The following is a 25446-nucleotide window of genomic DNA, read 5'->3' as shown; positions in this document are numbered from 1 at the left end:
TTTTAGCATAGGCTAGAGACGATTGCAAGTGAGAAAGAACAATTGACTTCACCACTTTATATCTAACTGACTATCTCCTCTTCCACATGGTTTGTCTGCCTTCCCGGGCCAGAGTGCAACTTCGGTTCATATACGGCGACAATGGTAGATTGGTAGTTTGTGAGATAAAGTAAAAGTACTCCTTGCATTCTGACAATAAGGCACACAGTATGTGGTGGAATTATCCAGAATGGATTTCTTCGATAGTAATCACAAGACATGCTATCATCCTAAAGGACGCGGTTTCAACCAACCACAAAAACATTTTTAGTGGCTTGTGGGCCTGACGATTTAGCGAGGACACACCACATAAATTATCAAGAGAGCTCTTGATCCACATCCCAGACAAATTGAAGGGCCTGAATGAGGAGCTTGTAAACAACATAATACCGTACGAAACAGTACTCCAAATTCCTGTACAAGCGGTATAAGTTAAGTACATATTTACACGACACACTGCTGAGGGCCCTCATACCCAAAGCAGGCTCACTACAGAAACAGTGCGAGCTGCAACCGTAAATGTCGCAAAACAGAAAAATACAAAATCCTGCCTCTTAAAATGTCCACCGGGCCCTTTCCCTTTCCTTGACGTTAACCATTAAACATCTGCGGGTGATGGATGTCATCCTCTTGAACTCAGCAATCGACATAGGTGTTTACGGCTCGCCCGATGCTAAAGTTTGATAGCCCGGACAACACGGGCAGGGACCATATACTTCCTTTTCAAAGTTGTTAGACAAACTAGTAGCCGGTTGGTGATATCATTATGGTTAGGCTGTCCTCGGGCCTGATGGCTTCAATGATCTGTGGGCCGCTGTGGCAGCAGTGCCGAGGCAGTGGGAGTGCACGGAGGGTTGGAATAGGCAGCAAGGAGTTCAGCAGATGCTGCAACACCGGGACAGCGATGCATAATCCCCATACATCTGGTGAAGGCATCAAGGGCCCTGCTCGTATTGCACTGCTCCGCAACCCTGGTCCTGGAGGGAACCTCTGAATACATAATAAACACATATCCCCCAGCGCTGTCTCCCACGCGTCCTCAGGACGAATAACGTAGGTCTGTCCGCTGGATTTGATAACCAACGCTATAGGCGGTGGCCAAGAGCAATACCGGTAACCAGATGATTCCACAGATGCCCATCTCTCTCCCCTTTCCGCCGTTCCAGCGGCCCGCATGCTGGATGGAACCTTGAATGCTGAGCAGAGCAAGGCTTTTGTCTGTATGAGGCCGAACCCCCGGCCTACAAACTACATCACACACAGGGACGCACGTCTGGCAAAGAAACCCGAGCAGGGCTTCTCTGAAACAGCGTGGAAAGACACTGATGTAAAGGTATTATCCTGACTTTCCAACAAGGAGGTGAAGATACCTTCCATTATAAATGCCGTCCCTCATCTCGGAAAAATGCTGCAGCTCAAATGCCCTAAAACTTTAGAATAATTTGTGATGTTCATTTTTCCGGGATACTTTTCCCCTCTTCAGAGGTTGAATAATACAGCGGCTCCGTTATTTTTGGACGTTTCTATTCATGGTCCCCAGCAAAAACGCACAAAAGCTTTCAGCGTGGTTTGAAACAGGGTTTGGGGGGAGAATCTAGTTTTTCTTCACACAGTCTCGAGAGTCTGGCCAATATTTAAATATTATTTTGAAGAATCAATGATGCATTAATAAAAACACACACAGACACCTCAACTTTACCGCAGTGTCAGCAGCAGCTCAGAGACGGGGCTCTGGAACGCCGGTGGCGGCGGGTTCCAGTCGTGCTGCTCGGTGTATACTGGCACCCAGGAGAGGACGACGGATGAATGTCACCGAGCCGCCATGTGTGATTTGAGGTGGCTGCTGCTGCTGCAGTGGTCGCCAGACACGGGTGTGAGGCAAACTCTAGTTCATTTCAATGGAATTTGATATGAGCCACAAACACGCCCACAGTCCAGGGAATTTCATAAATATAGCTTGCGATAGTTAATGCAAACCAGATCAAACCTCGACAGGCGTATGTTGGGATTCAAGTCGGTCTGTGCTCGAAGGGGCTAAACTATAGGCAAGCCATCGTATCGATCCTTTGCCTCGCAGACGCTTGATGCAACAGGTGGGCCTAAGAGACGTATGAGAGGTGGCTTTGATTCAGACAGGGAAAACATAGGCAACGCAAAGGTGTAACACTCAGCACGTGGAGAGATCCATCAGACATGTCAATCAATTCGGAAACATGAAGGTAAGCAGTGCGAACATGCTCAAGTTAAACCCTGGACCAGCCCAGGCCTAACTGTAGCGATCCCAGACTAACCGTCAGGGACATTAGCCAGATGATCCCAGGGGTCTGTGTTTACTTTATGGGTTTGCTCATTGAAACTGCTGATAAATAAATAAATACATTCAATTGAAATGGGTAGGTAGGTGCACAGACAGACATGGACAAACCCCCGTTGGTAAAAATGTGCTGTAATGGACCAACACCTCTACCCCTGAGAGGGTTCGAGGAGGGGGAATCTGGGAGCCTGACAGCAATACACCGTGTCTCTGTAGACTCATGGGAAGACGTTTATGTTAATGAATGCACCGCTGTTGACCCTGGAGGCGCTGCATTAGAGGAGGCCGGCCATTAGGATAATGATGATGGCAGTAATGATGACAATAAAGTTTATGCCTTCCCATCTCGCTGGGTGTGAAGGGCAACTTAAGCCAGGCACTTGGAAGCATTCCCTCCTGGACATGGGACAAGTGCATTGTTGAAATGTTCTCACACAGAGTAGCATTTGGAAAACAATAATAAAGCCACATTTTCACAGGCTTTTGTACCTTTCCATGAATGTTTATGTGTTGAGACAGCAAGGGTTTATGGATCATATTACTTTTATTGCAAGTATGCAACTACAACATTCCCACACGTGTGTCGGTAAACAAAGTGAGAATGCATATTAATTCCATATGCTGTGAATGCTGGTGTGGCAGTTTATTCAAAAAGAAAGCTCTATAATGGGAATTGAAAGCCATGACTTACTGATGGAAGTCCCTGGTCTTATTAACCTGCACTCCGAGTCCTTTGGCTTCAATATACCTGTGCATTACAAATACATAGATAACAATCATATCAATAGACAATAGAAAAACAAGTTTTCCTAAATTGTTAGACAATTTATCATAGATTATGACCCAAGATATGAATTCAAAAGGCACGGAAAAGCAGTAAATACTCTCTCAATCCTTGCTATTTCTGCCGTACTTGATGCCATTCGTGTTCTCAGTGGTAGGTCTAGAATATCTGCGGTGCATTTTAACAGAGGCTGCTTTGTGATTTGAACGTGGGCCTTTGCTGATCCTTGTCCACTGAGCTCCATCAAAGACGACCAGTCCAGATGTTGCCGATGGCGATGAGCTCAATCACCGTGATCCTTCCAAGCACCCCACATTCTCTCTTGGAGAGTATAGTGTTCACGTTTAACAAGTGAGTGTTGAGAGGATGCTTGTACAGTGTGTCCTTGCGTGTTTGAAAAATAAATAAATGTAAATATATATACAGTACGAGGGGGAAGCCCAACGTCTTTGTTTCCCACTTACCTTTGTTTCAGGACGGCCTTGTTGTCCTCAATGGTCAGGCGGTCCTCATGGTCTCTCATGAAGATCTCAAAGGCCTCTTCTTTTCCCATGGACAGCCGGGGTCCTGGGGACACAAGGTGCATCGTGTCCATTGGATTAGGCAGCAGCATCACACAGAACAACATCTAAAGGGTCACATGGTACAAGGTTTGTGAGTTTAAGAACATTCAAAGGGCTAAATCGACAAACTTGGTAGGTGTTGAAATTGTCTTTGTGCAGATGGAATTGTGTGGAAAAGTCGTATGTTTCCTCTTAATGGGTTAAGCGTTTTAAAGCTTAATATAACCAGTGTGATTTGAACTCTGGGTGTGTTTGAGTGGCCATTGTTTGCACTAAATCCAATCAGGCGGATGCCTTTAGCCAACAGGATACAGATGGAAACTAAACAGTGGAGAACCGTCAAAGACAATCCACCCCGACGCAATGATTGAAATCTTGTGAAATCTAGGAATGGTAGTAATCGATAGAAAATACATTCTTTAGGATGGAATGCCTGTAGCTCTAGTTTAGTTTGTCCACCATTTCCAACATAAATTGCAATGGATGTGGGACGACAGCTTATAAAGAAGGTAATTACCTGCTTGAGTGGCAAAACTAAGCTAAAAATTAAACTAACTAAGGCTATGGAGGAATTGAATACAAACTGACAACTGGGTGTCAGGTGAATTTGACAGAGCTCAGCAAAACCAATCTCCCACAGGTACTGGACTGCAATCAGGCCCCCAGATGTTGGGCTCCGCGCTATTGACCTCCCATTTATCTCATTGCACAAATTGAGGATCATTTTCCAGCACTGAGCAAGCAGCAATGGAATTATCTATCGATACAAAACCGGCAACATACGCACACATCAGGCTGTCTCTGGCAACCTGCCAACAGCCAGGAACCCATCGCAGGTGCAATAGCCTTTAAACAGGAAAAATGATAACACCTTTACAGATGAAAGAACATATGTAATTTGCTATGTCAAAGCTGATATAACAAGAGCAATGCGGGAGCTTTTTTTTTCTGATACCTTGCAGTTGCCGGCACCGAGTGGAAGGGATCTGACTGTTTTACTGTATTACCTTCCTGTTTTTAAAATTATTTGAGTATCATGTCCTACCTGGGTGTCTGTTTGACATGGTGTTATGAGTACTTTCTTAAAAGTAAATCTCTCAGTCTATTTTACGTTTACAATGCAAAAAGATAGGACATCTTTATCATCGTTAAGTGTGTTCCTCGTCAGTTGTACCGTATCTGTGTGCTTACAAAAAAATAACAACACATTGCAATTTTTTTCTTGGCCCATTTTACACAAAGGAAATGAGTAAATAAGTGAAAATCTGTCCTACCAATCTCTCTACCAGTAATGAATGCACATCTGAGGCTTCGCACAGTGGGTCCTGAGTCAACAAGCTAAGCTCACAAACAACTTGGAAGGAAGAATTTCAGAAAATACATGGCAGATGAGGAGACTGATGGAATAAATTCCAATAGTCAATTACATTTTCGGCTGTGTGGATGCACTTTAAATCTGCTGCTTCTTGTGCTATTTGATGGCCTTCCGGATGTTAAATACTTCAGGAAACCAACATTAGCCTGGTATTATTGTTAAGGTTGATAAGGAGTTATTAAAAACTCTAGCAGGGAGAATGATCAATCTTTGCCGTCAGCTTTCAACCTTTTTATTTTTGGTCTGAATGAACGAGGGACTTGAAAAGACATTGGTTCACACATTGTCAATTCTCAAAAGCTGCTACAGGCATCTGACAATCTACACAAAAGTATTGGTTAAAATAAAACAACACATTAAGATAACATTAACACATAGGAGCTTCATTGTATTCAAAGATGGAAAAAGGCATCTTGCTGTATCTTTTATTGTATATTATAATGCATCATTGGCTGCCGTGCATCACCCAAGTGGGTGCTACATATTGGTGGTGGTTAGTGAGGTCCCCCCTTCACTTTAGGCGTCTTTGAGTGTTATTAATTATTATTATTCTTCATTTTTAACATCTGTTTTCCTTTTATTCCTAGTCTGTTTTACATAGTTTTGAATGATGACTATATGCTCTGTAAGGTGACCTTGGGTGTCTTGAAAGGCGCCTCTAAATTAAATGTATTATTATTATTATTATTATTATCATAAAGACGGATTTAAACAGAATAATGTTGAACCTGTTGGTGCTCTGTGCTCTAAACAGAACATAGATACATCTCATTCAGTACGATTTGTTTGTGTAAAAATATTTTTCCAAGATTCATGGACCCGTGTAACAAACAGGATCCGAGCTGGAAACGCACGCTAGTGTCGAGTAAACCCTGTGAAATGTATCACAGGACAGTTAGGAATTTAGTTTTTCGGTTATTTATGGAAAGTGGTGATTGGAAGCAGGAGGCATCTTGCAGGCTTACGTTGATACGGCCAACTTTAACAAACATGTCTCAAGGCTACCCGAGGAAAGCTCACCCCTGCTCGCCTGTTGGGAAAGACAACATTCCAAGGATAGCTGTCCGAAAACGGTATGACATCATTTCGTGTTGTGCTAGCATCTTCTGTGGGATAATGATATCACGTGTGGCCGTCGCCAACTTTCCTAATTCTCTCTTTCCGTGCTTGAGTGCTGACAAACCACTGACGGTTAACCCAGAAAGGAATTTCCTACTGACTATTGTTGCCGTTTCGACAATAAAAAATAAAAAATCCTCATCTAAAGCCTATGCATTTGGAATTAAAAAGAAAATCATACTCTTTTTTTTATACAAACGAGAAATTGGCAAACAAGAGGTAGGATGTTTGATTTCAACCATTGTGTTTGTTCATTTCATTCCCCCCATCTGTTTGAATCTAATGAAATGAAACAGAAATAGATGTCCCAATCGAATCAGATTTCCGTTCAGATTACAAAACACTGGCTTGGCCATCGTCTGCTAGAATCATCAATGCTAAAGAAAAGGCTTTCTTTACATTTATATAAAAATCTTCCTGTCTTAGAACAAGAACATCCTGTCTGTCTATTACTGCTATTAGTGTCCATCAATCTCATAGAAAAGGCATTTTCAGTAGCAAGGAAGAAACACTGTTTAATAAAGTGTGTGTGTGTGTGTGTGTGTATGTGTAATACACACACACGGATACATATTACATATCTGTACTTTTACAAAATGAAAACAGATTCCATGTAGAAATCAGAAGGATCTTGAGCCTTCTGAGAACCAGGGCCCAGGATGCAAGGGTCTGCTCAGGGGTAGCTTAGCCTAAGGCCCAATCCCATTTCTACCCCTCACCCCTTCCCCTTACCCCTTCAAAACAAGGGGGAGGGCTAAGGGGAAGGGGTAAGGGGTAGAAATAGGATTGGGCCTAAGGATCTATCCTATCTAGTATGCTACTTTATACCATAGGTTTGAACGTAGGACACAAGATTTATCATAAATGGTTTCCATGGAAAGGATAGCATCATTATACACACATCTATACCGTTTCTTTCCAGCCGGCCCCAATTATCTAAAAGCAAAGAGGTTATTGGCAAAAGTGAGTAGGCCCCTAAAAAACATGCATAAACATCTCGTGGGCCACTAAACACAGGGAAAGGATGCATGTATTCCATTTGTTTTGAATTAACACAGGGAGAGGAACAATGACCTCATGTCTAGGTAGTTGGTTGGTAATAAAGGGCAGACAAGAGCTAAACGGTAAATGTGATATGGGCTAACTTGTAATTGCTACTTGTATTGGAAAAGGTCTCACCGAGCCAACATTTGACAGTCAACAAAACATGTACCAGCTGCGGGCCGTCCTGTTGTCTCACTATGAAGGCGTAGCACGGTATTTACATGCAAGCATTATGGAGAACTGCAGCTTTTTTGCCAAGGAATACCACGTAAATGAAGTGAAAGGGATAAACATGGGACGGATTAATGCCGGATTCGGTGAAGTTGAAAGATGATGCAAACACAGGCCGACATTTAGGTACTTTGACTGCAAAACAACCATCATTTTTTTATTCACCTCCATAGCTTTTGAAAGAAAAGCTGTTTTAACAGGTCGAACTGAAACATATCCTTTTTTCTGATTAGTGTGCAGCTGGACAATGTATTTTTGGTCGACAGTTGATCCAATGGGAAAGTTATTACTCATGTTTTCGTTGCCATGAACTTGAGTTGCAACACAGAAAGAGACATAAAGAGATCTTTATCACGCGTGAGAAAAGCAGAGGCACATTCCAGAGTGGACATGAAACTTGGGATAAGAACGAGTGATAAGAGAATGAATAAAATGCACCTTGTGAACTCTGGAGACCGTCCTGATATTCATGCAACTGGAATTCATGCAATGAACGGTATGTCAATTGTCGGAAAATATTATCAATGACTTCCTCCATCCATCTATCTACTTATCCTTCCATCCATCCATTTACCCTAATTTTCAAACCCCCTAACGGAATCAGGATTGTAAGTGACACCCAACGGCAATGTCTAAAACCAACTCAATTACCAACACCATATACATGTTGAACGTTCGATACACTGACAATGACTAATGGCACTTACAATGGATCACACAAATTGGACTTATATAATAGAAAGCCAACTACAGACATGCAATCGTTCCAACTTGTATTGGTATATTCCAGAACCAACCTGAAGTTTCTGGTGTTTTTGGCACTGTCAGGAATGCATGAGGGATGTCTTTCTACTGCCTTCTGTTTTGTTAAACCTTTCAAATTCAACTATATTGCAAACTATCTTCTGCATTTCCACTGTTACTAGACAACAGCTAACTCTAACCCAAACATTATCCTTCATATTGCTGAACAACTTATCAGCATCCCAGACCATTTCATAAATCCATGTGCCATTATGACCCTTGGGTAAATAATGTGTATATGTTTGCTGATAAACATGACAGAGGACTATGCAAGCGAGGTGTTGGCTAACTGGCCCGTGTCCCATGGTGAAACAGAAATGTGTTATGACCGACATCCCTCACCAAGGGAAGAAACAGCAGTTACAGTGCACTGTGCATGTGTTCATCTGTGCAACACAGTTTGGTCATGTTTGGATGAGCAGCATCTTTTCATTTCGTATGAAACAATGTATGTGGTTGCATTTTTGCTAATGGCTCATGTTGCATTCAGAATAATCGGATGGGTTCTCATTTGTGTAAAAGTAACTTTGCTGAAGATGAGAAGGACCATGGAATTGCGGTTTCTGGCGATGAACCGATTATAAGTAATCTGTTATTATAAGCAATATGACGGCACGGTGAAATTTGAAGTGCCCACTTGTAAAGAAGCCATCCCTGTCTGACTTCCTCAATGGGAATCTGGTCAGCAAGATGCATCGTCTTATCAAACATACGGTGTGCTGCGTTGATGTCCCTCTTACAGCCACGGCGCGGTGTGTTCACATCAGAGCAGAGTGGCTGTCTCACAGTCAGAGATCCACACCGATGGCGGCTGTAGTGTCTACTCATGTCCCTCATGAAGAAGGGTATTGGATACAAGTTATGGAGAAGCCAAAGCAGCGGGGGGGTAGGGGGGCTAGAAGGAGGAAACTTCCCAGACGATGTTCCTTCTTGGATCCCTCCACCCCCCCTATTGGAGGACCTCTGAGCGTGGCACATCGTTGATCACAGCGCTGCTGTAAACCAGCACTCCGCACGGCCGTCCGTCAGCACCACGCTCCTCGCCGTCCCCTCCCCGCTGCGCTGACGGATCACTGGGGCTCATTCACGCTGGCCTCCGTTCAAATATGTGGGGGTCGTGTTGTCTTTAACAGGCTCCGCTTTCAGACAAATCCCTGTTTGCAATTACCTCTCCCGCTGGACCTGTTCCCGCACCGGGCATCATTACCGAAAAACGTCCCGAAAACGGAGAGGGAGCTGTGGTTAGCGAAGACGGTAGCGCGTGTCTGGATGAGATGAGCCGCTGGCTGGAGCCCATTGAGGCCGTTGGCTCCGACCGCACTCATTATGAGGGTTCAGGTTTATCATCACACACGCTACGCTGCCCTAAACCAAAATAAAATGGAGCGGGAAGCCTAATGAGCGCTGGCCGCGGGCTAGACGGCGTCTTTCATAAAGCCTGGATGGACTTACGACGACCTCTCCACCTTTGGGTTTGAAACTATGTCCCGGTCTGAAGAGGGTAATCCAAGGTTAGAAGGGTGACAAGGTCACATGTTTAACATGTGCCCATGTTAAACTACCGTAGTCCATTGGTATCCACGGTTCTTTCCAACCCCCCCAACCCCCCCCCCCCCCCCCCATTTCTTTACAAATACAGATATATTCAGGCATGTGCAAGCAATCTACTGGTTTATAGAACCATACACACACATTTCTCCCTTATATGTGAAAAGCTTATGCTAATTCAATACTCCCAGTCCACACAAATACAAAATGTTACTGAATCTCTATACAAACAGGTCATCTGCGGGACATTCTGCCTGTTAACTGGGCGCGGGTTGCATATGTGCTCAAGTGTTTGCATTACACTCCTCTAGGATCCATGGCCACCCATCACCCTCAGCTTTTATGAGCCTCAAGTCATCAGTCACAAATTGCAGGTTTAGCATAACACTGCCTGGTGTCGCCTTTCTGGAGCACGCACACCCCGGTGACCCCCAAAGAGGAAACGCGTTAATGCATGCAGAGCTGCGCGGATGACATTTTGTTTAGAACCAGGGGTTCTCACCAGGAGTTCTGGAACAGAGCGAGACTCCCCGGGATGCCAGGAGATCCTCGAGCCCGGGGATTTGTAATGAAATCGAAAGAGTGTGTCTCGGAAAGACGACCTCAACCGGCACACACTCGTGACCACAAGCAAACGCGGCGCTGCCGACATTCCAGTCGACAGAGATCACCTCTCTCGGAGCGCGGCCCGCCACCGCTGGCGTGTTCCCTTTCCCGCCTCCCGTGTGCAGAAGGTGCCATTTATTTGAAATCCGTGTTGACGAAACTGACAAAACGTTTTATCTTTAATGGTTTGTTATTATCACGGTGGCTTGCGTTTTACAAGTGTGAATTAGCTGCGGTTTTGATCGCAAAAAGTGCAAACATCAGAGCTTTGCAGAGGTTTGCAGAAGGGAACACCTCAATGCCTTTAAACTGATAATGTGGCGTTTCATTAAAACCTTATTTTATGAGAAAGGGGTTCAGACACACAGGGGATGTGCTTTGATCTTGAACCTTGCACGTGAGAAAATTAAAAGGCTTTGACGGAGGCCTTCTAAGTGAGACTGAGATATAAAATTTAAAAAGAAAAGAAGAAAAAAGATCTATACATCTCCCTCTGGATCGTGCAATCATCAGTCCTCCATCTTCCTGAGCTTAAGGTCCAAAGCTACGGGGCAGCGGCGGACGTTTGGAGCTCAGACTGGGGCGCCGTTGACTGCAACATCCGAGAGAAAGCTTAGCTTTTTCGGAAACTTATTGTTTCGGTGTACGGTGTTTGTGGATGGTGAAGATCTGTCCGAGCAGCGAGTTATTTAATACCCGCGTGTTCGGGGGTTAGGATTCCCGTACACACATATAGTATATCGCTACGGTGTGTGGGACGCAACATCGCACATTCGTTAATACCGAACAAAGGTACTAAAAGATGATCACAAAAAAAGTATCTCTCTTTTTTATACCTCAAAGTGTCATCAGTGGATTCATTCATTGGGTTCATTCAGTGGCTCTTTAAGTTCTCCTATCGGTACTCAGTCCTGGCAAGTACCCAAATGTAAGTTCTTGTGCTCGTTCTTTGACTGAGGAAGAGGGTGCAGGCTGAAGGAATGGGTGCAGCCTTACCATTTAGCTGAGCGGTGGTGTCCTGGTCTCTGGTCTTCTCCGTCTCCTCCTTCTCGCTTATCAGGATGCCTCGCACCGCTCGATTCAAGGGAATAAAGTCTATTTGGATAACAGACATAACAGTGGCAAGTTATCACTTCCATGTCATTGTTTTGTCTTTCTTCTGTCGCCTGGCACCTAAAAAAGGCCACAGCAGACGCCACTGCAGCCTCCTAATGAAGACAGACAGAGGAAGTGTCCAAGGTGATGTCCTGGATTTTCCAGAGGCAGCCGCTTCCCGGCTCCAGGGGTGCGTCTGCTTTAGTGTGTGCCCTAACGGGCTTAGTGAAATGTCACGCTCTGTCTCAGAGGAGCCAGTACAGAGAACAGCAGACTCCCAGACAAGTCTCAGAGCACGAGCCTGTGCGTGTGTGTGAGCAGAGTGCACGTTTGTGGTGTAATTACGTCCCCGTGTAGATGTGTTTGTGTGCATCTGACAGTGTCACATGTTTTACTTCGACCGGCAACATGTCATGGCGCATTAGGTGAACGTGTTGCATTGCCTTTTCTTCGACACCATGAGCTTGCTAACTGCTTTTTTGTGTGATTTCAAATACCTTTTCCAGACATCACTTTCAGATGGCCTCGCACATGCTTGTGGAATTACAATTATATGTAAAAAAAAAAAACTCCCAAATAATCCCAATCATTTTAGCTGGACTATTTGGAGACAAAGATCTTGGAGAAAAATATATCCTCAAACTTAAGCCTGATGAAGTTCAACATGTTCAGATCCAGAAAACATATAAGCCAATATCAAGAGATGTCAAACATCTTTCAAACAAGAAATAGATTCCACTTCTGAACGTCGATTAATACTTTTTTGTGAAAAAGCAAGAAAAAAAACACGTGCTCATAAAAGTGTGCAGGGACAATCTAGCCTACCTACCATATGGAAAATAGCTCAGGACATATCGGCCTGCGGTTCAAATAAAGTGTGGAGTGTGTTTGATGCCCTTTGACAACCAGTAATTCACCGTCGACACATTAGTCTGTTCCTTAAAGCCCGTCTCCCTCATGAGATTAGAAGACATTTGGCTGCGGCCAGACGGAAGCCAGGGGTTGGTCAGCGGATAAATGATTACGTTCCATCAAACAAAGTCAAGGAGTCTATATTTCCAGTGACAGATGACCATGTCTCGGACAGCGGCGTGGAGACGCAACACGGCGGAGACAGAGGGGACGCCGGCGGTAACAGTGAAGGGGAGCTGGAGAAGGAGCGAGCTTTCCAATGAAACCAATATGTTCTTCTTCTGAGCACCCCCGAACGCCAAACCACAACAATTCCTAATTACCTGTACATGCCAAGTCTTTAAAAGACAATATTCACGTTGCCGTGGTTACCCCTTCATTGTTTGGTGGAGGTTATTGCCTCAGACCACAGTTCAGCAGGTTTTTCCATTATTGAGTTATTCAATAGCCCCCTTTGAGCTGATTAAACTCTTAAAAAAATATATAGCATGTATAGGATCTACAGGCATGTGCACATGCTATTTGCTCAACATGTTGTGGTCTTTTAGACACAGTTCACCATTTTTGTCCAATCTTTTTTCCTCATCTGATCTGAACCCGCCATTGTGCTCTGAAGAAATGGGAAAGCCACAAAATAAAATCACCACATTCGCAAAATGTCCTAAGGTTGGCTAACTAGGGTTACATCTAGGTCATAAGTGAACAACATAATACTTGTATTATATTGATATTATACTTGGGGCATATTTACTTTGTACTGTGCAATGGAATAAATCATACACTATTAACGACTTGAAGACAGTTTAAAGGGAAATCACAGTTTAAGGAGTATTTATCTATAAATATCGGTGCAGTAACAGTGTAAAAACTTCTTCCTTCTTCTTCTTCCTCTTGCTATGTTGTGAAGATCGAGTTTCTTTACTCACTACATGTGAGAATCATGTTATCTAATGGTATTGTTGGTGATTCCACACATTCAGACCTAAGAGTTGCTGAACAAACAACAACAACATAGCTTGATCAAAGAACAAACGATCCCAATACCATTTGCTACTTAGCCATTTAGCAGATGCATTTAGCAGATACAAGTTGGCCATCCTGCTCAAGTGTGCCCACCGGTAGTCTGCGGTCTGTGGGCAGTGGGGCTTCAACCCAGAACCCTTTGGCTGGGAGTCAAACAGCCTAACCACTAGGCTAGACTTCCCTGAGGTAAGCATCGGTGGTTATTCACAATGAAAAATGGCTCCACTGCCACGTAATCTTGTAAACTAAAAGGAACTCTCCAGAGTGGAGTAGCAAGGTCGTTTTTTCGTTCCAACGTCTCGCCATTAAAAGACAGAGCGTATGAGGGCTAAATCCAGAGATAGGCATGTCGGTAAACATGTGAAATCTGTATAACATCAACCTGTCCCATGATGTACTCCTTGACATCAGTGGGCGCCATGCCTCCACATCAAAACACATCAAACAGTCCTTTGAAGGAAGCTCTGAGTCCTGTAATCAGCCACCTTTTGCCAGCATCGGCTGCAGAGGCTTTTGCTTTACCCACGATAACAGGACAAATAAGACGCTACCGAGATAGATGACTCCAATGGTCAACCAACAGCTTGGCATTAGCACATTTCAAATAAACCAAACGTACACATTATAAAAGAATAACAATAACAGACAAAAATAAAATAAGAAAAATAAGTGCAATGCTAGGAACACGTTCTGCCATGCGCTCACATGGTGATACTTAAATACAATCAAGATGTGCCACTTAAGTGCCACCCCTGTGCGTGTTCCTCCACGCCAATGCTTGGAATGCCTCCGAGCACGTGCACGGCACGCACTCACCCGCATGCGCATACACATGTCCGTTCCAAACTATAATCTATCCTAATCTGCGACCTAAAAGCCTAATTGAGTCATTGAAAGATGGAGACTGACGGATAAGAGTTGGAAATTTAAATCAATCAACATTCATTTGCATTGACACACAGAACTGTTTCCCAGCTGGCAAACCAAACTCCCCAGGCTTGGGTTTGTCTCCTACTGCTGAAAATCACTTGATGATTTTACGAGATGTTCTTCCGAAAATCTGACAGCAACCGCAGATATGAGAAAAGCGCTATAAAATAATCTATTTCAATTTGGCACAAGATGTGTTTGAGTGTACTACAAACAATGACATTTGTCTACTTTCGATGGGACTATATGCATACAAACATAGAATACACCAATTCTCAATTGAGATACATTCCAAAAATAGCAACGATGTGAGTGAATCTTTGAATACATTTCCCTGAAATACTAAAACAGTTTTAATCAAGTAAGCAGCAGTAAGGGAGTAAGCAGGTTGGGGAGAGTTCAAAGTATTGGGTGTCGATTCCTTCGTGAAACAGCATGTCCCCGATCCAGACAACAAAACACTTTTTTCAACATCACCAGAACGTTATGTACGAGAGAGTCAGTCAAGGGCCTTTCGAAAACACTGCGTGAAATTTGGCCTGCACACATAAAAAAAACATCAATAATCAAGGCTAGCACAGTACATCTGCTAACACAGACGTTAGCATGCAGGAGTTTGTCATACAGGGCTTCAGAGGGGCCTTTGAATTATGGCAATAAATTCCACTGCCTTATTCTAACCCAGGGGAATCAGGCGGGGATAATAACTTGACGTGAGAGTTTATATCTGAAAATCACCAAGGGCCTCTTAAGGGAAGCCCGGGGTGCCAAAGATTGTAAACACATTGTCACGGATTACTCGCACCGCATCCCGGCGCCAATTGTGACTTTCGCGTTAGCGCCGATCTGTCATGGATACGTTGTAAACGGACTGCATTTTGTGCACATTGTGCTGTGGACACGCGAGCCAAGACAGAACAAACCTGCATGTTATTACTCCCCATCCTGCGCGTTCCACCTAAAGCTGGGAGCGCGTACCCCCTGATTTGTTCTGGAACTTTCCGACCAACCAACTCTCCCAGCACCAGAGATTTACACATATATAGCGTACGCTCCTTGGGGAATCCTCCCCTGAACCCTGTTGCCCTACTGACTCATCAAGGGGTCAAGAGGTCGCAGTCATAAACACCAGACTTCCAGGACAGGAGTGGGTTTAGGAAAATGGAGGCGCCTTTGTGCGAGAGACAGATATCGCAAAGGCAAAACCTTAAAGGATCCCATTTCTATCTGAAATGGCTACGACTGCAGCAGTATGCCGAGAACAGACATTTATCAGGCGTTTGATGGACCGAGTTTACGCGCTTTACAAGGCTTGTAGATGTATTGTGCATAAATGTTTCCCACGCATGCTCGACCCCTGGATTAACCCGAGAAGTGTCTATTGCCACTATTCCCCCTCGCTGGAAGGCTACGTAAAACCCCTCATGGACACAATGTGACCACCCCTAGAATTATCGTAGGGGATAACTCATGCCTGATTCCCCTTACCTTACCCAACCCCAAATTTGGGCCCTGTCAAAAGGTGCATTGTCTTTCAAATTGTGTTCCAAGAGGATAATGTAAATCAAAGTAAATGTGTGTTTTTGACCAGCCCTTGTCTATTTCACCGGACCGCTCACACTGTAGGGCCTGCTTAAAAAACCTCCACACAGTTCTGTCTGTAAATTAGCCTGCTTCTATTGTTTTGTTTGTGCCGTTATGGTATTCCTCATTAGGCCATGGATGCGTCATCGCTCTCTCTCCCCCCTCTCTATGTGAGGTTCAATAATAGTTCCCAGGTGTCTCAGTGGGGGGGGGGGGGGAGGATATATAGGGCTAGCTGGGCACATCCCCTGGCTATCCTGTGGTTTCTTCCTCCAAGGAGGGGTATTCTCACAAAATTAAGGCGAGGTTGGTGGAGCTGGAGAGGGCGAGGGGATGGGGGTGGAGGTGCATCGGACCCGAGACATGGAGATGACTGTATGTACATGGGAGGCAAGAGGCCATTACCTGGCGGATGTGGGCTTAGCGTGTACCGGCGGACTGGATGGAAGGGGGTCGTAAACATATAGGAGTGCTAGCGCTGATGTCATGGCAACAGGCCTTAGAAGAGTATGTCTCACGCACACACAGACAAACCACCCCAGTGGAACGAGTGCACTGAAAACCTTCCTCAGGAACCCTCACGGACCTATAATAAATAATGGAATTAATAGTTCTGACAATATAAATAAAACCATCTGTATAGAGAGAACAGGTATGTAGAAATAAAGGTTGTTTTTTGCTTCTGAACACGCGATACAAGCATTGCGTGTTCCCAAACGACGTGATCTTCATCGTTCAACTTATGTATGATGTGGAAAAACGTCCATGTGTCATCCCGAAGGGTACCCTGTCGATGTTTAATTAAGCCTGAATGCTCCAAAACAAACTCTGCGGAAGAATATCTTCATGTCCAATTTACTTTGGAGGGCCCTCGTCTTTGTGGCCAAATCATCAAACAGTCGTCTAGATTTTTCCGACTAATGTGAGATGATCTAATGAAAAGCCGCGGTGAGGCGGGAGGGGGGCAGCCATTAGTAATATTATCTTTGAAAATGAGGGATAACAACCAACGACAATTATGATGAAGTGCTGTCATTAAAAGAAGGTATATCGGAAGATACGTATTAAAACAACATCAACGCTCCATGTGTACCTCAGAAGGCCCAGTGATGAATTCAACCATATTTAAACGCGATGGTTTGTGTGTTTATACAGGCATGATTATGATTCCACTGTACGGAAACAAGAGCTGATTAGGTTTAGTTCAAACTTTTTATTTTAAGTTCCATCTGAGGCACACCGTCGCGATGGTATCGACGTGGGAGGCTGGCGTTGTTGGGGTTGGAATTCTTTTTAGGAATTATAAAACATTCTACTGAAACGTTACAATCCCACAAAAATATATAGTGTTTTCCAAAAAGATTAGAAATATCTGACCAGGTGCTGTAGCTACTGCTGACAGAGGTGTGAGCTCGTTCCCAGTCCCATTAGCACGTCCTAGCTTCTCCTGGATGATGGTCAACTGCTGTCGAAGGCCGGATACGATGGTCTATAAGGAAAAGTAAAAAAGGTTCAGCCAATTAAACTCTAAACTTGGAAACTTGTTTTGGCTCAACTCTCCTGTAGTACACACAGTTTTCACGATTGTTTCGATTGTTTAGGAGTCTAGAGTTGATGCGTATTTCTCAAACCTAGACTGTTAGATATTCTGCAAATATTAAAGAGTTACGGTTAGGGTCAGGTAAATCGGTCGACAGTCAGAGACCCTTCCAGGCTACTGCACTGCCACACAAACACACCAAAACCAGGCTGGAGAAACGGGAAATGTGAACCAGATCCTGGGTGCCTGTGGACTGCAGAATGAGCCAGCGTGTGACCAGAGTGCGATGCTCGCAGGAATGTAAACCCAAGAGGAGCCGTTGTGTTTCAGCGCTCATAACAAATGCAGAGGGATAAACACAGTCTGGAACGGGGTGCGGGGAATGCCTGGCACAGTACGTCAGAATAAGTAAATAAGGACTTAAAATTAAGTGAATAAAGCTGTTGATCCAATAAATATAGATTAATCATGGCATTATAACCAGCATTGAAACCATTCGGCGATGGGTTCAATGCTGGTTAGAATGGCATGATTAATCTATATTTATTGGATGAAACCTTTTAAACGAGTTTTCACTTTTGCTCAAATCACTGGGTACTTAAAATGGTGTCAGTGAGTGCAAAACACTGAACTCTATTATGTATTATCAACAAAATTCCCTGTGTAATTACTGAGTGATTATGTTGTAATGCAGTTGTATGAAGTGCTTCCAATGGTGTCATAATTCTGAGCTTTGCCTTCAACAGTGATTTTCATTCCATGAAAAATAGGGCAGTGACGGGCAACATATAATGAAAGGAGCACTTGAAACAACACAGTAACCAAATCAATCTTGTATGCAGTGTATTTGTAAATGTGAGTTATTTCATTTTTTACACCACAATTGGCACGCTGGGCTTGAAAATAATATGAACAAAACTCGAATATCCCTTTTTTGGGGGTCTTGGAACAGCTAACCACTACGTTTGTATCATTATTATGTTTTACAGTTTTATTTTAAGACCATTCAGGGCCTCTGTATGTATCTTTCCCAAAACACATACCTCGGGACAGATGGCTACCTCGCAGTAGAGTATAGGTCAACATTTGGCGCCTTATCTCTAATTAGTTGACTGAGGACGGTCGGCAAACATTGAGTGGCTGGGGCCCAAGTCGGACCATGGGAAAATCAACAACCAATTACCGAGTGAGGTGCCAACCGCCTCCCTTGGTCACACCGGACGGCCAGCCGAGTCCACCACTGCCCACTCACTGTGAATAACAGTTCAACAAGATATACATATACATGTATGACATATATGTCATTTTTATCTTTGTGCTACTCTCTATATCCGATACTTTACTGCCTTGGCTTGTCTTTCCTGATTGATGGTCATCGGGATTGAAAGAAACTGATTGAAATCCGGCGTTAAAAAATGGTATTTCAGGTATTCATGAGACCATGCAGTACACAGGGGCCGTCAGTAGGGGGAGCCAGTCCAAAGACTTATGTGATGAGTTGGACACCAGGGGAGGTAGTGCACGGAGTCAACCAAGCATGTTGAATGAGTTCCCAATGGCACCGTGTCCATCAACTGTGAGTGAGCATTACTTTTTCCCCATCCCCTTCACATCAGACTTTGATGCGCACCATATGCTGCGATGCAACCCAAGAATGCACATGAATCCAAAAGACCAAACAAGCTTCAAAAAGTGAAAAAAGGGACAGAAAAAAAACTCAACAATGGATTTCAGAGAAGTTCATCCATTTTAAACAACGATGTCATGCAACCCATTCCAAGAATAACATCTGTTGAAAGGATTGAGAGGGAGAGGACTCCATTGGATTCCAATGAATAACATATCACACTATAGAGGAACACCGGTGGGGCGATGCGCGCCGCTCAGACAGAGTACCTTCAGTAAAGTGAAGCAGCGGCGGATCTTTTGGAGGTCGGTTCCCAGTGCCAGTGTCGCCTCTGGGTCAGTGTCGTCCAGAAAGTCCTTCACTTGCACTTCTAACCTAGAAACACACATTCCACATCATTATAAAGGATAATGCAGTGCACAAATATTAGTAGATGCAAAACGAGTGCATTCACTTGTCAGTAGTATGTACAAGTAGTGCAATAAAAAACACAAATACACACAATCACACATATCCATGTGCACACACACACAAATGCGCACAAGCACACAAACATGCATGCACATGAGCACAAGCACACACACACACACACACACACACACACACACACACACACACACACACACACACACACACACACACACACACACACACACACACACACACACACACACACACACACACACACACACACATTCCTTGGGCCGAACCGCAGACTTCTATGTCTATATAGCGTTTTGGAAAGCCTCTCTATCACACTCGAAGCGGGACTGGAAAGCTACCACTCCGAGAGTGGAAATCTGTATTTGTGCACAGAAATACAAATAAAAGAACCAGTCAGAAAAGAAAAACTGTTTGGGTTAACGCATGCACCGTCCCCACTGGGGCCGGGGCCTGTTGATAAACTACTAGGAGAGGCTAGTCCAAACATTGGTTCTTCAAACTCCTGCACCCCCCCGCCGGAGCTCTCCGGGGCCAGATGGATCTGGTGCAGCAGACCCCGGAGGCGTGTGGTCATTTGTGCTCCGCTCGGTCCTTCATCTCGCCGCCGCACGCCACCCTGGAAAACCCACCGCCGTTTACATGTGCCGGGGTCTCAAAACAAACGCGCTGCTCCTGTTTCAGGGCCCTGCGAGCTGTCACGGGGGGGGCCCCTGATGATAAAAAAAGGCTAGAATTTGCTCAGAGTGTGTGTGTGTGTGTGTGTGTGTGTGTGTGTGTGTGTGTGTGTGTGTGTGTGTGTGTGTGTGTGTGTGTGTGTGTGTGTGTGTGTGTGGAGAGAGAGGGGATCCCTGTAACGCCATGCACAATATTTACAGAGAAAGGAACCATCATCTTTCATACGGAACCAGGACTCAATCGTTTTTCCAAATGGCGGTAAGCTAAGACATGCGATGAGTTCCGCGGAACAAAGAACAAGCTTGGGTTCTATGTTGTAGAGGGAATAGAAGAACATAGTATTTACATGACCTGGTCAGCTCAAATTCCACAAATGACTGAACGACGGTCAACTGAACAACGAGAGGAATGATGACCAAAGTCCTCATTCCAGAGCCCTGAGTCTCTATTTCATATATACAGCAGAAGCAGACTCCCGTGCACTGCCCCATCTGGATCAAGAGAACAGGGGTGGAAGATTGGAGAGGATGCAGCAAACATTGATGAGAAATACATTTATAGGTCAGGGTGTTGATCTTCTGCCACATGCAGTCCCTAGAAACGTACTCCCCAAAATGACAAATAAATAAGCATGTACACCGAAAGAAGGTGATGGCAGACATCATTCAGAGTCGCTCCGAGTTTGCCTGATGAGTAAAGCACAATGAAGTGGAAGGGGGTTAATGGTTTTAAAAGGCTAGCCTTGTGCGGATGTGCTTGGGGGAGCTTTAAAGACTTCAACGCTGGAGACGGGACGTCCTGGATGAGAGAGCGCCCCATCGCTGGATAATATCTGGCCCTGAACGACGCGTGGGGAATAAACGTGGCTCCCGGTTCCATGTGGAGGGAAGGAGAATTAAAAATTAAGCACAAAAATGGTTTCTTGGCTGGAGCACGGGCCAGCGGGGAACACTTTTAACTATGATGGAGGCCTGGCTGCGATGTAGCGGCGGCGGCGGCCTTGTGGATTGACGTGGAAAACCAACAAAAGGCTGAACACGGTGGAGTGAGGTCACGCTTCCCATAGCTACGCTAGGCCGCAGCAAAAATCTGTTAATCCAATGTGCAGTTTTATTTGATTGCATGTTCATTATACTTAATATAATATAATATACCGGTAGTTTGTTTCTGTCGACCCCCGTTGCTCCATGGAACGATGACTATTGGCCGTAAATCACGTTTAAATGACTACTGAATCAGGCCGCAGATAAAGCCTTGGACTTTCCTAAAACAGCTAACATCCGGCGTTGACGGCACTATAGGTCATTGACTCTCATGCTGCCTTTATTTTTGGTCTAACACCCCTTATCTCACTTGCTTATATTGGTTAACTGTAGTTTTTCCTTTCATGCTGTTCACTGCTATTGTCTATAACTCTGCCTGGTATGAGTTTTAGGCTACACAGTCTTCTATGTTTGTTTGGAAGTACTCAGGATAGTGGCAGATGCACGCATCTATTTTGGAAAGATGCTTCAGTGGGAGAAAGTTCATTGGTTTACTTGTTCTTCATTTTGTCACGTATGTTACATTTAGTCTTCTTGTGCTACATAAAGCGATTACTTTGTCTCTTTTAATAGATGACTCTACAACCTCACATAAAGGGGCAGCTGGCTGGGAATGCACTTACATTTTGTAGTTGGAACTGTAGGGGTCTAAACCAACCAATAAAGTAGTGGAGGCTTGGATCAGAGATGCTCTCATTTTAGTAAATAAGAAAAAATGTAAAACATATTGCGAGGTTCTACGGCTACATTTTTTTTTAGATATCAACCCCTCTTTGACCATGACGAGAAATGGCAGTTCCAAGGTGAACCCCCATGAAGCCGGCAACTGGTTAGGGCAGTTGTTTTTAATATTTTTCCTTTTAGTCTTATTCCTTTGACTACCCAATATATACTCTGTAGCACAAAAAATAAACTGTTATCGTCAAGGTCTAATAATTATACAAATTATCCTGGAGTGACGGACACGAACGAGCACCCTCCACAAAAGGACAAAAGGAGATCCCATCTCGTCTCTCACTGGGGGTCTGAGGTGGGTTGTGTTCTGGACGGGGGGGAACTGCAGCACAAAATGACATTTTCTTGGAAGAAGTAAAAGAAACGAAAGTTAAAACTCCTGCGGCACATTGTAGAGGCCATTCTTGACTGTACTCTCTATATCCGATACTTTACTGCCTTGGCTTGTCAAGCATTTCTTTCCCAGAACACACTCTAATGAAGCTATCTCTGGTTCTGATGGATTTTTTTATTCTAGATTTTTAGTAAAAGTAAAAAAGGACACACAATCGAACAAGAACATACAATGACAGCCCATGGTGGGTGGTTGACTTACTTCTGGATCTCGTCCTGAGTGAGTTGCTCTTGTCTCGGTTCTCCCGTTACCATCGCAAGCTCATCCCTGAGGGACTGGTTCTCCCTCTTCAGGCGGGCAATCAGCTGAGATGGACACGGAAATAAAAGCACACAAACGCACACTCACACACACACACACACACACACACACACACACACACACACACACACACACACACACACACACACACACACACACAGACACACACACACACACACACACACACACACACACACACACACACACACACACACACACACACACACACACACACACACAGATCAGGGGATCCATCAAGTCTTTCAAACTTGTAGCTTATAGCACAAATAGGATAAATGTTCAATATTTTCTGCGGCATAAAAAGTTGAAATTGAAAAATATTGCCCAGTGTGTGTATGCAATAGCCAATTGCACACACACAAAGGGCCGCCAGAAAGCCTATGCCAGTGGATGACCGAATCTTCCTGAAAATACTTTTGTGGCTTTATATCTCCGATTCATTTTGAGGGCAACTCTGAGCGATTCCAGGCAACTGGATGCTTCAGCGAGAAACACAGGAAGCTAATGATAGCACACCATAACATAGCATTAAGCATATCCGGTGGCACAGAGCGCATGAATTTATCGGGCTCCCATCTATGTTCAAGTGTTTTGTGAAGGCTCTAGAGCACTCAGCCAGTGGGCAGGTTGCCGTCGGTAACCGCCGTCTGTGTCCAGTTACTGCATGTTTGTTAAAAAAAAAGACACCGCTCACCAAGTACCAGACAGTGGCACTTACGGCCGTCTATAGAGAGGTATGTAGATAGCCATCTTCTCATAAAGAAATAAGAGCGAGTGTGATATAGCAAGAATGTGCATTAACGTCAGAGTCATGATCCGAGAAGAGACAGTGTGACGACAGGCCACTTTTTAGAAGGCTATGTTGAAAAAAGTGACACCGTCTTGAAGAGAGAGGAGTGAGAAGAAGATTGCCCTGTGACCGAGAAGAGCGCGCGCCCTGCCTGGGAAGACGTCTGATCAACGCCTGCCCTGCCGAGGGACCCGCATCCACAACGCGGCTGAACCAGCGCATCTCTATGCACCACGTGGGAATCAACGGTGACTGAATCTCATTCCACACTCTCGACCAAGGGAAAAGAACAAGAAAGTAATCTTAAAATAATCTACACACACATAACTGTGATTATTATTATTTGTTTTACTATTAGGCTGCACTACATTTGCTGAGTAATGAAGTTGTGTCATTAAGAGCTTGACGAAGTGAGAACCTGTATTAGTGTTTAAGAGCTCAATAATCACTGAATATACGCTGTATGACTGGGAAAGACACGTGTATCTGGGTTAGATTCCTAGAATCTGGGTTAGATTCCTAGAGTCTGGGTTTGATTCCTAGAATAGGTGAATCTGGGTTAGATTCCTAGAGTCTGGGTTAGATTCCTAGAATAGGTGTATCTGGGTTAAATTCCTAGAGTCTGGGTTAGATTCCTAGAATAGGTGTATCTGGGTTAAATTCCTAGAATCCGGGTTTGATTCCTAGAATAGGTGTATCTGGGTTAGATTCCTAGAATCTGGGTTCGATTCCTAGAATCTGGGTTAGATTCCTAGAATATAAATTCATCTTTGCTAGTTTGTCAATGTTGATACGTGTCCTGAATATAACTTAAGACGTTTGGTTTGCTCAGGGGTTTTGTCTTACAACTTCAGACAAGGAGTGAAACCGTATTTGTATTGAATTCACTGGTGAGGTTACATGAATCGCTAGAGTTTTTTTGTTTGTGCTATATTGTTTTTGATCCCCGCCGAGGAATCACATATATTGTTTTATATTGAAGAAGGAAAAAGTGTGCCATCATCTGTCGTTGGCATACCGAGCTCCGTGGGAGGCGTCTATTTGTTTCTTTCTAAGCAGCGATTGGTCGCTAGTTTTAGTTACTTTACAGATAGAAAAAGATAGAAAAATGCCGAAAGGTAAAGGCAGGAAGAAGGAAGAGCAGGAGGAAAAAGATGGCAATCAAAGTCAAAGTCCCAATGCATCCGAACGAAAAGAACAAGATTCTTTTGAAGTGGAGGTTAGAGAGATTGATATTTATTCAATTAGTGAGACTCTGTCTAGATTCTTCAACGACAGACATGATTTGCAAGGAACCGAAAATAAACTTCGCCTAACATATGAGATAACGATGGACCCCCAAACTAAACGCTGGCCAAAGGAATCGATCTGGATGGTTTTCAAAGACTGGGTCAAGAAGACTAGACGAAGTGAACCAGTTGGGTTGTTACTATTGTCTCAGTGTAAGCGCTACTTTATCAAGCATGTCAGCAACAAAAAGAGAGATGAATTGGAAAAGACCACTGCTCACTATGAAGATGCTCTGGGAAAGACAAGAGAGCAAGTCAAACTGCTTGCCGATGAAATTCGTTTGTTAAAGGATGAATTGACTCGGGAGAGAGACCTACACCAGACGCTAGTCAGAGAAGGACTGATAGCGGCCCGCCCCCTCGACTCAGGGCCCCCAAGGGGGGGTGACCAAGGCAACGGAGGAGGGAGTGTTTGAGTGTTTGTTATTTTCATTCCTTTATTTTTACGAGAGGTTAATCTTCGAAAGATGCTAGGACTTTTGTCACCTTTGTCGCTTATCTAATTGAGAATTCATGTTGGTTCCTTCTTGACACAACTGCTCAGCTTTAGAACTTTTTGTTTGTTTTGTTTTATTTTTGAACAAAGGTTCAATCATTCATTCATTCACACAAGGTTTATTGAGAACTATGATGACTGATTACTGATTACTGATATA

General features: G+C 44.1%; 1 protein-coding gene across 1 annotated transcript in view; it reads right to left on the bottom strand.

Moving 5' to 3' along the window:
• Nucleotides 1-25446, bottom strand: part of LOC130382761 (kinesin-like protein KIF6) — a 52321-nt gene that overhangs the window by 3667 nt on the left and 23208 nt on the right. Inside the window, exons 10-17 of the mRNA XM_056590649.1 lie at nucleotides 22631-22734; nucleotides 19408-19513; nucleotides 17349-17460; nucleotides 11424-11522; nucleotides 3602-3704; nucleotides 3045-3101; nucleotides 2110-2138; nucleotides 1739-1817 (exon numbers count right to left, since the gene is read on the bottom strand). Of these exons, the coding sequence (XP_056446624.1) occupies nucleotides 1739-1817; nucleotides 2110-2138; nucleotides 3045-3101; nucleotides 3602-3704; nucleotides 11424-11522; nucleotides 17349-17460; nucleotides 19408-19513; nucleotides 22631-22734 (689 nt within the window). The remainder of the gene's footprint in view (nucleotides 1-1738; nucleotides 1818-2109; nucleotides 2139-3044; nucleotides 3102-3601; nucleotides 3705-11423; nucleotides 11523-17348; nucleotides 17461-19407; nucleotides 19514-22630; nucleotides 22735-25446) is intronic.

This window comes from Gadus chalcogrammus, chromosome 5 (genome assembly GCF_026213295.1).
Source record: "Gadus chalcogrammus isolate NIFS_2021 chromosome 5, NIFS_Gcha_1.0, whole genome shotgun sequence".
Taxonomy (NCBI): domain Eukaryota; kingdom Metazoa; phylum Chordata; class Actinopteri; order Gadiformes; family Gadidae; genus Gadus; species Gadus chalcogrammus.
This window is presented reverse-complemented; position numbering and strand designations above follow the sequence as displayed.